At 36.7% G+C, this 12,531-nt stretch overlaps 1 protein-coding gene across 3 annotated transcripts in view; it reads left to right on the top strand.

The window, feature by feature from the left end:
- Positions 1-12,531, top strand: part of PTPRG (protein tyrosine phosphatase, receptor type G) — a 642,217-nt gene that overhangs the window by 157,846 nt on the left and 471,840 nt on the right. For all 3 annotated transcript variants that reach the window (XM_015593756.2, XM_025050798.1, XM_025050799.1), the window contains exon 2: positions 2,677-2,781. In XM_015593756.2, the coding sequence (XP_015449242.1) occupies positions 2,677-2,781 (105 nt within the window). The remainder of the gene's footprint in view (positions 1-2,676; positions 2,782-12,531) is intronic.

The raw sequence follows: 12,531 nt of genomic DNA, 5'->3' as shown, positions 1-12,531 counted from the left end.
GTGTTAAGACTTAGCTTGTCAAGTTATAGGCAGGAGGGTAGGAATTCAGAATGTCAGAGCCGAATGAGAACCTCGGTCTAGCTCATCAGAAAGTTTTGTGCTTCTTACTTTTGGCTTCAAAAGACAATCACCCGGAAAAAAATTTTTTTTTTGTAAGTACTGATATCTGGGTTCCACCCTAGACCATTTTAATCCCAGTCCCTGGAGTCTAGTGGTTAAGTCCAAGGTAGAGGGTTTTTTAATTTTTCTTTTCCTTGAAGTAGCCAGAGTTGAGAATCAGAGCTGTAGCCCGACAGTGGCCTTTTATGGATGAAGAACTTGATGATCAGGAGTTGAAGAGACTTGTTTGAAGGTCACCAAGGTCACAGTTAGTGTCATTTGGGGATCTTTTATATACAAGTGACAGAAAAGTATGCCTTGGACGGTAACTGGTTCATATAACTATAAAGCTCTCATTGGTGTTGGTTTTACGCTGACTTTGTCTTTGTCTTAAATTTTGTGAGCAGCAATCTTCTATATATTTTGCTTCCTCTGTCTTAGTCACATTTTTGAGCTCCTCTACTAATCTCCTACTTGACCCTCAATTACTCCCTTGAGGTTTCACGCTCTTGTCATTATACCTTCAGGAAGGGAGAAGAATCTCTCTGATTGGCTCATGTCCTCATTCTCAAACCTATCACTGGGCTCAGGGGCATAGTTTATAGTAATTGACTCGTTTAAGCCAAACCAGGCCCACCCCTGGAGCCTGGATGCAGGCAAGAGAACATGGCTCTCCAATCTTTGACTCGTGGCTAAAGGGGTAGGGTATGATGATTACAAAAACACTGATTGAAACAAATTTCCTCTATATTAGCAGGAATTTAAAAGCAACTATATGCCCTGTGCTGAGTTAGGTACTCTGCTCACAGCAGCTTGTTTTATCTTCATCAGTATCCTACAGGGTTGGTGTTTTTATTTCCACTTTACAGACATGGAAATTTAGGCTCAACCACATAACCCTAATGGAAGCCTCATAGGTTACTTTCAAGGTGAAGACACTCTTTACTCATTGTCCTTATACAAAAAGGAAGATTTATTTGGGAATAATTATTCAGAGTGAACTAGCTCTATGATGAATACATAAAAAAGTTTCCCATATGAAAGTTTCCCAGTTATTTATTTGGTATGCTTTAGTATATAAAAAATAAATTGGGAGCCTAGCAGATGAGAAATTTTATTTTCAATTGCTAGAAGCTTAGAATGGTCAACTTCCTGGGGCAGAATGGTCAACTTCCTGGGGCTCTGAATAGCTCATCTGCAAAAGTGTAGAATGGATTGGATGCTGGGAACCTAAACCTCCATCATATTTTAAAAATGGGTGGCATTTCCCTCTGAAGAGTTCATCTGTGTGGAATATCTTTGTTCTTTGTTCAAGCATTACTTCTCTTAAAACCAGTCTTTGCATTGATGTGTAAGCATAAAGTATATGTTTCCTCATTTTCTTCATGATTGTCACATTGCAACAAAGCTACTGCCATCATGGTGAGATTATTATTATTATTATTTTGACTAATTTGGCATAGACTATGTATTGTGTTTTTCTGGTGCTATCTTAATCTTTAATTGAGTATGCAGTTCCCTAACCACTTTCTTTGCTTTTTAAAAGCACATTTGATTTTGTTTGGGTGCATTTAAATGTTAACATAGACACCTGGGATGCATTGTTTGAAGTGTAATTCCATTTCATTTTGGATTCTGGGCACCTGTGATATTTGTCTTCTTACACATCAGTGCATTCAGGTGTGGGCTCACAACAAAAGAAATTTGCATCCATGATGGAATGGGATGGGAGGGCTTTGAGCACTAGCTGGCAGATGGAAGCTCTCCATAATGGGGTAGAAGATTGGACTGATTTTGAGTTTTTAGAAAATACATCATTAAGCAATGTTTCTTTTCTGAGCACGTTGGACTTGGAGGGTTTCAAATTTCGTATCCTTGGGCACAACAGGTGACTATTTGGAGTCCAGAGGATCTGGAGATCAGATATTCACCGGGGGGAGTCTCCTAGGGCTCTGACTGTGCTTTGTGTGGATGCAGAAGATCAGGCATGCTTATGTTCGGGTTTCTGACCTGCTGCATACTTACCTATGTGCCTGGGCAACAGTTTCTATAGTGTCTCTGAGCCTAATTCCTCCATCTATAAGAGATGGAATGACCCTTGCTTTCTGAAGATCAAATAAGGCTGGAGGCTGTTTGCACCTAGGATATGGGCTTATACATGTAGTCGGAACCAAAACCACAGACTCCAGGTCTACTAGTTGTTTGACCTTGGGCAAGTTATTAACTTCTCTAAGCTTCAGTTTGCATATGTTTGGAATGGTCCCATTATTGGGACTGTTGTATCTATTACCCGGTGATCTTTTGCAGATTAAATAAGATACTGTATATAAAGTGCTTAGTGCATTGCGCTTCTTGACACAAAGTAAAGGCTGGCTTATTGTAAGCTGTGATTAATATTAATAGTAACCATGGTAATATTGAGTCTCCTGTAGTTGTTTTTCTGTAAAACCAGGAGGTTCTGTTCAGTTATTCCAAGGTCTGTGCTTCTCGGAAGTTACCCAGCTGTGTGCATTTGATGTCTTCCCTTGTCTAGCGGGGTGATGACTTTGTCTAATTGTGGTTCTCCCTGTCTTCCAGCATTGACAGAAGGCTACGCTGGGGCCCTGCAGGAGAACAGACACGGCAGCTCAGCGCAGACCCGTAGGCGCAAGGCTTCCGGGGACTCTTACTGGGCCTACTCTGGTAAGTGACTTGTTTTGACCAGGATCACACAGGCCAGGTAACGTCCTATTAAACTCACTCGAAAGCACGCTTTGAATCACTTTCGTGCCTGACTTCTGTTTGTTCAAACCTTTTGTAGTTCTCTAAAAGTTGAAATATTCTAGCCTGTTTTGCTGCAAGGTTATAAATATCTTAATTTATCTTTCCCACCTGTTTTCTCAGCCTGCATTTTCCCCTCAATTAATTTTCTGAACTTTACTTGTTAATGGGTTATTGTACCAAACTTGTAATTTTCCAAAAGACATAGCCTTTTCTCTCTTTTCAGGGCTGTGATTTCAGAGAGCAGAAAATATAAGGCTAGTCTTGAGCTCATAAATGTCTGCTAAATATTATAAAGCATCACATATTAAATGATCTATTATGCTTTAATCTAAGAAATGCAACTTTATTTTTAAATCAGATCTTAGTTGAATATACTTCAGCCTTCTAATCTATGATATTTTGTAATTATTTTCATTTTTATTTTTACTTTTAGTCTGAGTCAGTGAAGAAAGAGAGCACTGTTATAACCATATTGAATATTACATTGTATATAATTTACTTATATTTTAAGGAGAAAAAATGAAGACCTACGAGAATACACAGACCTTTCTAAATTATGCCTCTACTAACTGACAAAAATATAATAGCTAGGTGGATTGCTATTTCTAAAAGATTTTGATGGTCAAAAATATATAGAAAATGTATTGTAGCTAATTAAGGAATGCTTGAAGAAGATAGACCACTCTGGAAATTACTTTGGCACTGAATAATTCAAATTCTTTGTAAGAAAGGGCTTGGAGGCGCAGAGTATTAGTCTTAATAATAAATCTATGTATTATGCAATGTTATTGCACACAAAACTGAAAGGTATTATTTTCATAATGATACTCAGGTTCTAAATCCTGAATTCCCACCTGCAAATCCTCTTAAATTTATGTCAGTGTAAAATTTATAGGCCTGATCTTTAATTACACCTTATCTATTGGCTTTTTGCATCCTTTTGTCTATTGATAAATCTCCTGCCCCTACAGGGAGAATAGCCTATCTGTTTTGTTTTGCAAAGAACAGATAGTGATTCTGAAGTCTTCCATCACATCCAGTTTCTTGTGATTAGAATGATCTAATTAGAGCCTTTTTGTCACCATTTTTGATAAATGAAGGAAATTCGGAGATGGAAGCCAAAATTACATATATATATAGCTTCTTGCTAAGAAACCCAAAGTAAATTTATCTTTTTGTACTCTGTGGCTCCAATATCAATTAGGAAGAGGCATAAAGTGGCCTGCTATTTACAGTTCATCAATTTAGAATAATAATGCTGTTAGTCAGGAAATTGGAAGTTACATCTCATCAGCATCTCCAATTGAAAATGGCAGTGAAGGAATGAAAGGCTTAAACTTTTCCCGTTAGTTATACTTAAGAATGGACATAAGTGGTGCTATCTTTGGGGTGAAGCATTGTTGATGTCATTAACTCTGGTGGACTTAATGAGTTGCCATTTTGTATTTTTGGAATGCATTGTGTCTAGATTTGGGAACCTCTCTGTGGAGGGGCTGAGGTTTGAACTCAAGGGGTTTGGCATGCTTCTCTGTACAGATGCAGATAGTAAATGATCTTATTCTTTGCAGGGCCTATGGTTTCTGTTGCAACTACGCAGCTGCCATCTTAGTGCAAAAGCGGCCATAGGAAATGCTGGAAAAACTGGCCGTGTTCTAATAAAATTTTATTTATGAACACTGAAATTTTTTTGGGGGGAGGGGTTAATTTTAATTTATTTTTCAATTACAGTTAACATATGATACTGTATTAATTTCCTATGTACAACATAGTGATTATACATTTATATATCTTATGAAGTGGTCACCTCAGTAAGTCTAGTACCATCTGACACCACACACAGTTATTACAATGTTATTGACTCTATTCCCTAAGCTGTACTTAACATCCCTATGACTATTTTAATAATTGGCAATTTGTACTTCTTAATCTCCTTTACCTTTTTCTCCTATTCCCCCCAAACCCCCTTCCATCTGGTGACCACCAGTTTATTCTCTGTATCTGTGAGTTTGTTTCTGTTTTATTTTGTTTATTTATTTATTTTTTAAATTTATTTTTATTATGGTGACAGTGGTTAATGAAATCTAGTAAGTTTCAGGTGTACAATTCAACAGTAAAGCATATATATGTATTGCACTGTGTATTCACCACCCATAGTTAGATTTCTTTCTGTTACCACATATTTGATCCCTTTTACTCCAACTACCTTCCCTCTTCCCCCCTCCGCCCTGTTCTAACTGATGTTTTTCTTTCTGGAATTGGGGTAAGGCAGTCATAAGAGGAATCCCCTAGAAAGATATGGACTGGTTTGGAAGAACCAGTGAAGTCACTGCTAGGTGTAGTGGAGAAAATAAAAGGAGAAGAAAAGAATGAGAGAGGTATTAATTGGAAGTATGTAGGCCTCATGCTTTCACATGTTCTTCCTGAAAATTCCACCATATGAGTGGTTGCTTCACCTGTCGGGGGAGGAAATATTAAACTTCTTCCTGCCCTTAGAAAGTTCTTCTGGCTGAACTAATAATTAAAATGACATAAGGCAGATTAACAGGAGAGAATTAAGTTTTAATATGTGTGCATAGGGAATTCACATAAGTATAAAAATTCCAAAGACATTAAGGTAAAATGAGATATATATGTCATTCTGGAGAATGGAAGGGGACGAAAGTAGGGATCTAGGACTTCAGAGGGAAGCAAGGCAATTTATAAGGAGACGAAAAGAGTTAATGTTTAGTAAACAAGTGTTTATTGGGCCATCGTGAAATGATGGAACGCAGGAGGACTTTGAGCAAATGGGCTTTGCTAGGTTCCTCTTTGTCTATCACAGGCTAGTTCTTATTAAACTATAGTTTCCTCTGATGGATGCTATCTCTCTTGTTGGAGCAGGTCCTCTCTGAGTTCTTTTAGGCAGTTAGTGGGAAGGTCAAAGGTTTTTCCTGAGCCTTTTGTTTCTTAAAAATGACGAGCTTAAAATAACCTATATCCCAAAAGGGAATGTTGGGGTGGCAAACTATGTTTCCCCTGACACCGAAGTGGTGGAATATCGGTTCTCATGTCAAGAAGATTTGGGTTTCATCAGAGATATTCCTTAGCATTTGACAAATAGACAAAGAAAGAGCAGGAAGGAATAAGAGTTGTTGCCTGTTGCTTTCAGCAATTTAGACCAGGACATTTAAAGCACAGTAGATCAGATGTTGTTGATCTATTAGCTGCAGGTATATACCTCTAGGTATAAATATTGCTTGAAAAGTGGGCTACCACCATAAAGCCTCGTTGTTTGTCAGAGGGAAATGTTTTTAAATTTAGCAAAAGCAAATCTGGCCACTTCTGAAAGACTGGTTTAATGGTCCAGGTTTTAATTTCATGCCTCTAATTCACAGATTTGTCTTTGTTCCTTCTAAGATATTGCCATTGGTGCCTCGAGGACTGGCGTGTGACTAGGCCTCGACTTAGATTTAAACTATAAAGACAATAGTTTAAATCTAAGACTATAGTTTAAATCAAAGACTATAGTTTAAATCTAAGTTTTATCTCTTAATATCTTTAAGAAATTGAGAGGGCATTTAATTGCTTGGAGCCTCAGTTTCCCCATCTTTAATGTAGGAATAATTACTACTACTTTGCTCATAAAGTTGTTGGAGGGATAAAATGAGACATAAAATACCTAATATTACTTCTTGAACTTTTTGACACTATTATACTTTCGCTGCTATTGATATTATTATTGGAATTCTTATTGGGTAGCTGTGTTTGACAGTGGGTGATCACTAGGTGATACTGAGAACTAAGCAAGCTAAATTCTATCATTCGTAATTCACAAGGATCACCCATTTGGGATTTGGGAATGAGGATTAAGCATACTATCAAGTTCAGGGGTTGGTTGGCAAACTACAAACCATCCCCTGTTTTTGTGAGTAAAGTTTTATGGGAACGCACCCATCCATGTCTTCCTTTGGGTATTGTCTTTGGCTGGTTTCATGCTATAATTGAAGAGTTGAGTGGTTGCCACATAGACCTTTGATCAAAAAGTCTAGAATATTATTATCTGGTCCTTTACAGAAAAGATTTGCCAACTTCTGCTTACATTGATACAGCCTGGGTTTTTGAGCAGATGTTAGCCTGACTCATGCAGAAGCGTTTAGAGATTTGGAACATGTCTTTTTTCCCCCCTGGCCTTTCATTTCCCTTGAGCTGGAATATCCTCAGCAAGTGTTCTAGTTTGCATTTGTGGCCCTGGTTTTGGAGAGGACTTGGGAGGAACAAAGATGGAGTGGGATGTGCTGCAGGAGGTGGATCAGAGAAATGAGTGCCTGAGTTACTAGGCTCACTAAGTTGCCTTCGTGTGGGTGGGGTTTGGTGAATGATGCTGATCTGGTTATTACAGTGGTATTTCACCACAGTCACTTTAGAGTTGCATCAAATATTTGTGCTGTAGATAGCTTATTTTTAGGAAATCGTCAAAACAGTAATTCATTAATATTAGTGTAACTTTCCCTTTAGTACTAGCCAAGTTGCATCACCTTGAATAATTCATACATTCTGTTTATATTTGAAATGCCAGAAAACTTCTGTAGGCTTCTCCAAACAATGCCATTGTGACACCTGCAGCTTTAGAACAGAGAATTGGAGGAGCCTGGAGATATGTGTTCTAATCCCACTGTGATCATCTGAAAATTGTTTATCTCTCTGGTTCTTAATTTTGCCTGCCGTAAAGAGGTGGGTTGTAATAGATATGAGTTCAATGTGAAAACATCACGAATAAGATATGCGAAGCAGAACATAAATATATTATTGTTAACTTAACAACAGCAATGTAATTTCAAGATTGCTTTATATCTTCGGATTTATTTTCCTTATACCAAGATGGAGAAGAAGGGGGACAGACCTTCTTATGTATTTTACATTGATTTGCACTGAGGAAAAAAAGGCAATAGTTCAATTAAGAGCATCTCATTGAAAATATTAAACTAATTTCTTTTCTGTTAATTTTACTTAACTAAGACAGATATTTTTCTATGTTACGGTGATGACAGCTCATGAATTTTGGCATTTGCCCAGAACTTCTGTAATTATTACACAAAAAGTAACACATGCTAGATAGGTCATCGTTGCCAGAAAGGGAAATAAGCAAATCTGGAGCAAGTTTAAGTGAAAATTTGAGACATTTTTTATAAAGCTATCTGTTTTGTCTTTTCCCTCTCAAAGACTTGGAGAAAAATGGGCTATGGTTTCTCCTCCTACCCCATTTTTACTTATTCTTTTTGTTTTTCTGCATTTTTTAACCATCTGTAGCTCATGTTTCTTCTGTGTAGAAAGATCAAGGGGAACATTTCTCATTGTTAGAAGAATCCAAAAGTGAGACATGGCAATGACCAAAATTTCTTGCAAGAAGTGTCTGGTGTTGTGCTGGGTGAAGGTCAGACAGGATTATTCTAAGAAGTATTTCTGCTTTGGCCAGGAAATTGTGGGAGGACATATGCAAGGTTCTTTCTAATTGTCCTTAGGTTTGATGACTTATTCAGCTGTAACATGGAGATAAAAGGGACATACCTTGCAGGATGGCTTTGAAGATTAGGGGTAATATATGTAATAACCTGGTATAATTCTTGGCCTCTACCCTGGAATGGAATAGGTATTACCCATTTGGCTCTTAATTATATGCCATCCCACAACATTATTCATATAAGCATCTTGTTTTATAACACACAGGTATGTGTGTGTCTTTGGGTGTAGGTGTGTGTCTTATTTCCCTAGGTAAATCTAGAAATTCCTGAGTACAAGGATTAATATAGCTTATAACTCCTTGTTTTTCCTGGTATGTTCCAGAGCATTTCATTTTATGCATATTTGGTGCATATTTTTCAAGTGGATAGATGAATAAATGAACTCCTGCCATAGACTGTGCTTAGGAACCCACTAACGGCATCCTGCCATGAAATTCAGATAAGTTAGTGGGAGATTTACAAAAGGTCTCACCGTTGGATCCCTTTAAGTAACAAGCTCCCCTGGTGAACTTAAGATATAATTAAATTCCTAAAATAACATTTCCATGCTTATTTTTAATAATGTTTATACAAGGTGAAGCAAAATATACATGCCTGCATAAATTTGCCTTTGTCATTAGAAGAATGGAAAGCACAGCAGAACCTCAAAGTTTAATGTTAATACTATTGCATTTTTTGTCCCTCTCCTAAGCCTCGTACAGAGTCTCTTAAGGGAATCATTTCCCCAGAGACATTTCCTTTGCAATAGAGACCTTCTGATCTGATGGAACAACCCCCTGTTGGGGAGGAGTCAGCCTTAAGATCTATCTTCTCAAATCCCAGCTCAAAGACCTCTACCTTGATGATCCCTCTCTCCCTAACTCTTCAGTCTCCCCTTTACATTTTACAATTGAAGTTTATCTTCTTCACAGTTCCCTATTAAACTATTTGCGGTTTGTAAACAGAAGTTATTCATTCAACAACTAATTAATTGCTTACTGTATGCCCGGTGTTGTGCTATAATGGGAGGGGCCAGAGAAGCTTCTCAGAATTGCCGCTGTCAGATTCCAGACGTTACAGATGGGCAGCTGTTTGTTTGCCAGGACATGCAGAAGCCTTGAGGCATGAAATGATCTGGCAGTGACTGGGGAACGGGAAGCAGCTCAGCAGGTCTAGAGCATATGGTAGGGTGGAGAGAGTTAAGGGAATAATACAAAGTATCGAAGTTGGACCACGAAGGGTTCTAACAGTATTCTACTTGTGACCTAAAACATGATAGAGAGTTGTTAAGGATTTCATGATGGAAATGGGCTAAGTTGGTTTTATGTTTGAGTATAGCTATTAGTTGTAGGGTTAAGGATTCGTCAGTGAGAAGGAGGGCAGGATGAAAAATGATGGGGTTGTATCATCAAGGATTTGAGAGATAAAAGGAAAGATCCCATGGGAATTCATTGCTGTTAGTGTATGGAAGAGAAAGTAAAATGAATTGTCAAGGTTGATCGAAGGTGACTTTGCATTTAGTTTAAAATGGATAAATGAGGAACGGTGGGTTGGTTACAAAGATAAAAAAAAGACTTGAACCTATTAGATGTGGTAAGTGTTTTATTCGTATTTCTTATACCCTTTAAACTTTATACATTGTTTTGGGGGAACCTTTTTCTGTAATTAGTCTTTATATTTCCCTGTTCTACTTAAATGTTTTGGAATCGGTGGGCCTCGAGGTGGGGAGAGAAACATTGTGGAACAACTTTTTTCCTATAGGTACTCTTTTAAATCACAAGGATAGATAGGGTGAGAAAAAACATATACGGTCACACACTAATCAGGACTTTATGTATAAAAGAGAAGAATGTGTTGTCGTATGCTTAGGATAACTTGAACATTTTTAAGTTATAGCTGACATACAATGTTTTATTAGTTTCAACTGTACAACATCGCTATGTTTCTATACTTGATGAAGTGATCCCCACAATAAGTCTAGTACCTATCTTTATGAAGTGATCCCCACAATAAGTCTAGTATCTATCTGGCGCTAGTAATTATGACATAACTGACTATATTCTCTATGCCGTGCATTACATCTCTGTGACTAATTTTATAAGTGACAGTCTGTACTTAAGCCCCTTCACCTTTTCTGCTCTCCTACCCCCATCTGGCAACTATGAGTTATTTTAATCTATGGGTTTATTTCTGTTTTGTTTTCTTTGTTATATTTTTTAGATTCCATATGGAAGTGAAATCATGTGATATTTGTCTTTGTCTGATTTATTTTACTTAAGCATAATACCCTCAAGTTCCATCCATGTCTCAAATGACAAGATTCCATTCTTTTTTATGGCTGAATAATATTCCATTGTATGTATATACCACATCTTCCATATTGATGGGGCCTTTTTGGAGGGCTCCTTTGCAATATCCGTGAAAATGTTAAATATCAATAGTCTTTGATCCAATACTTTCACTTTTAGGAATTTGTCTTTCAGGTACACTTGTGGATATCCCCAGAGTGGCATTGTGTTTAACAGCCTAAGTAACCATCAGTAGGGACTCAAGTAATTATAATACATCCTTATGATGGAATGCTTACTAAACATCTACCAAAATGAAATAATTTGATCTATAAGATATATTGAAATAATAGGGGCAATCAGGTCCCATTAATGAATTCGGCTAAAAAGTCTGCAGCTATACTCAGTTGTTGTTATTGAGAAATTAAGGATAGTGCCTTTTTACATTATTTCTGTACTTTTTTAATATGTAGAATTATATCTAGAATATTTTTATTTTTTATACTGGTACATTCATAACATTTTCTAAAATAATTCTTTTATTTTAGAATAGATGACTGGATTGTATGGAATTAAGGCAGCTTTCTTTGTAATAATTTTGAGGGGAGGGAAAGTAAAAGCTCTTTAATTGGCTGTATCTAAAATTTTTACGTAATACATTCTCACTAGCACTTCAAATTTTGTAAAATGCTGATATGAACCATGCAGAAATTAATGAACTAATATTGACTCAGTTTGAAAATGAACTTCAAGATTTATTGAACAAAACAGTAAATATTGACCTAGGCAGATATAAGGTCAATATTTGCTTTGATATAACATAAATCTTAATATTCAGTAATCTATAAATTTAGTGGGTCTATAGAAGGCATATAGAGAGTTATCTATAAGTGTGTATTTTTCATATCTGAGAGAGATCTAAGTTAAATATCTTTTTTCTTGGTCATAAATTTGAAAGGGTGATGTTACCTCCTTTAAAACTATCTTCTTGGGGGCAGGGGTTGGGGGAGTGTGAGTTAGTGGAGAGACATGATTAATTTAAAGGTTCAAAGGAAAAATATACCTAGGCTCATACATGCCTAATAATTGGAGAGCAATGATTTGCATGTGCTGTGTGATTTACTTAAAGGCTATTCATCTTCCTTTCTAACTTAACAAAATGTACTCATTTATTATATCTGATTTGGTTCATAAAACCCTCTCTCTGACTATATAAAACGGGAACATTCTATCTTTTCCCTTTGGATATTGTTAAGCTGTGTTATGTGGACTTTTTTTTTTTTTTTGGCAAATAAAATATCATTGATATATATCACGTTGAATAACACTTTATTGGCCTTTCCCTTGTTGAAATTATTAAGTTGAACTACACTCTTACTCCTTACCTTATCTCTTCTTTTAATGGGTGGGGCTGGTAGCATTATAAAGGTAAGGGAGAACTGTTTCACTGGATCGTGAACTCTTACTATTGCTAATACATAGGTGAATAAGTGTCTAATATGTGTTTAAGGATTGTATTTTCTCTCTTTTTGTTTAAATGCAGAAGGGAACTCAGTTCACAAGGTTAAGTATAATCTTTTACCTGAGGAAAAGTCTTCTGTTTTATACAGTCCTCTTGTGTTCAGTTCACCTGGAGTTTTATTCCAGTCTGATGACAATGTGAAGTGGTGATGTTCCTCTTCAGGGATTTCTTAAGTGTTCTCGAAATTAACCTCACCTCCATCTCTGTGACGCTATTTGAGATCAGTAGCATTAAGGGTAGTGTACCTTCTTGGTTGTGTCTATTGCTATTAAACCTGTCCTCTGATTCATTTATATTAAGCCCCATTAAACCCCATTTTTTATCATATATCAAGACCTTGTTTAGATTAAAAAACAAATCAGTGGTGTATATGTAATATATT

This window comes from Pteropus alecto, unplaced genomic scaffold (assembly GCF_000325575.1).
Source record: "Pteropus alecto unplaced genomic scaffold, ASM32557v1 scaffold75, whole genome shotgun sequence".
Lineage (NCBI taxonomy): Eukaryota > Metazoa > Chordata > Mammalia > Chiroptera > Pteropodidae > Pteropus > Pteropus alecto.
The sequence above is the reverse complement of the archived record's forward strand: the minus strand, read 5'-3'. Positions and strand labels throughout refer to the sequence as shown.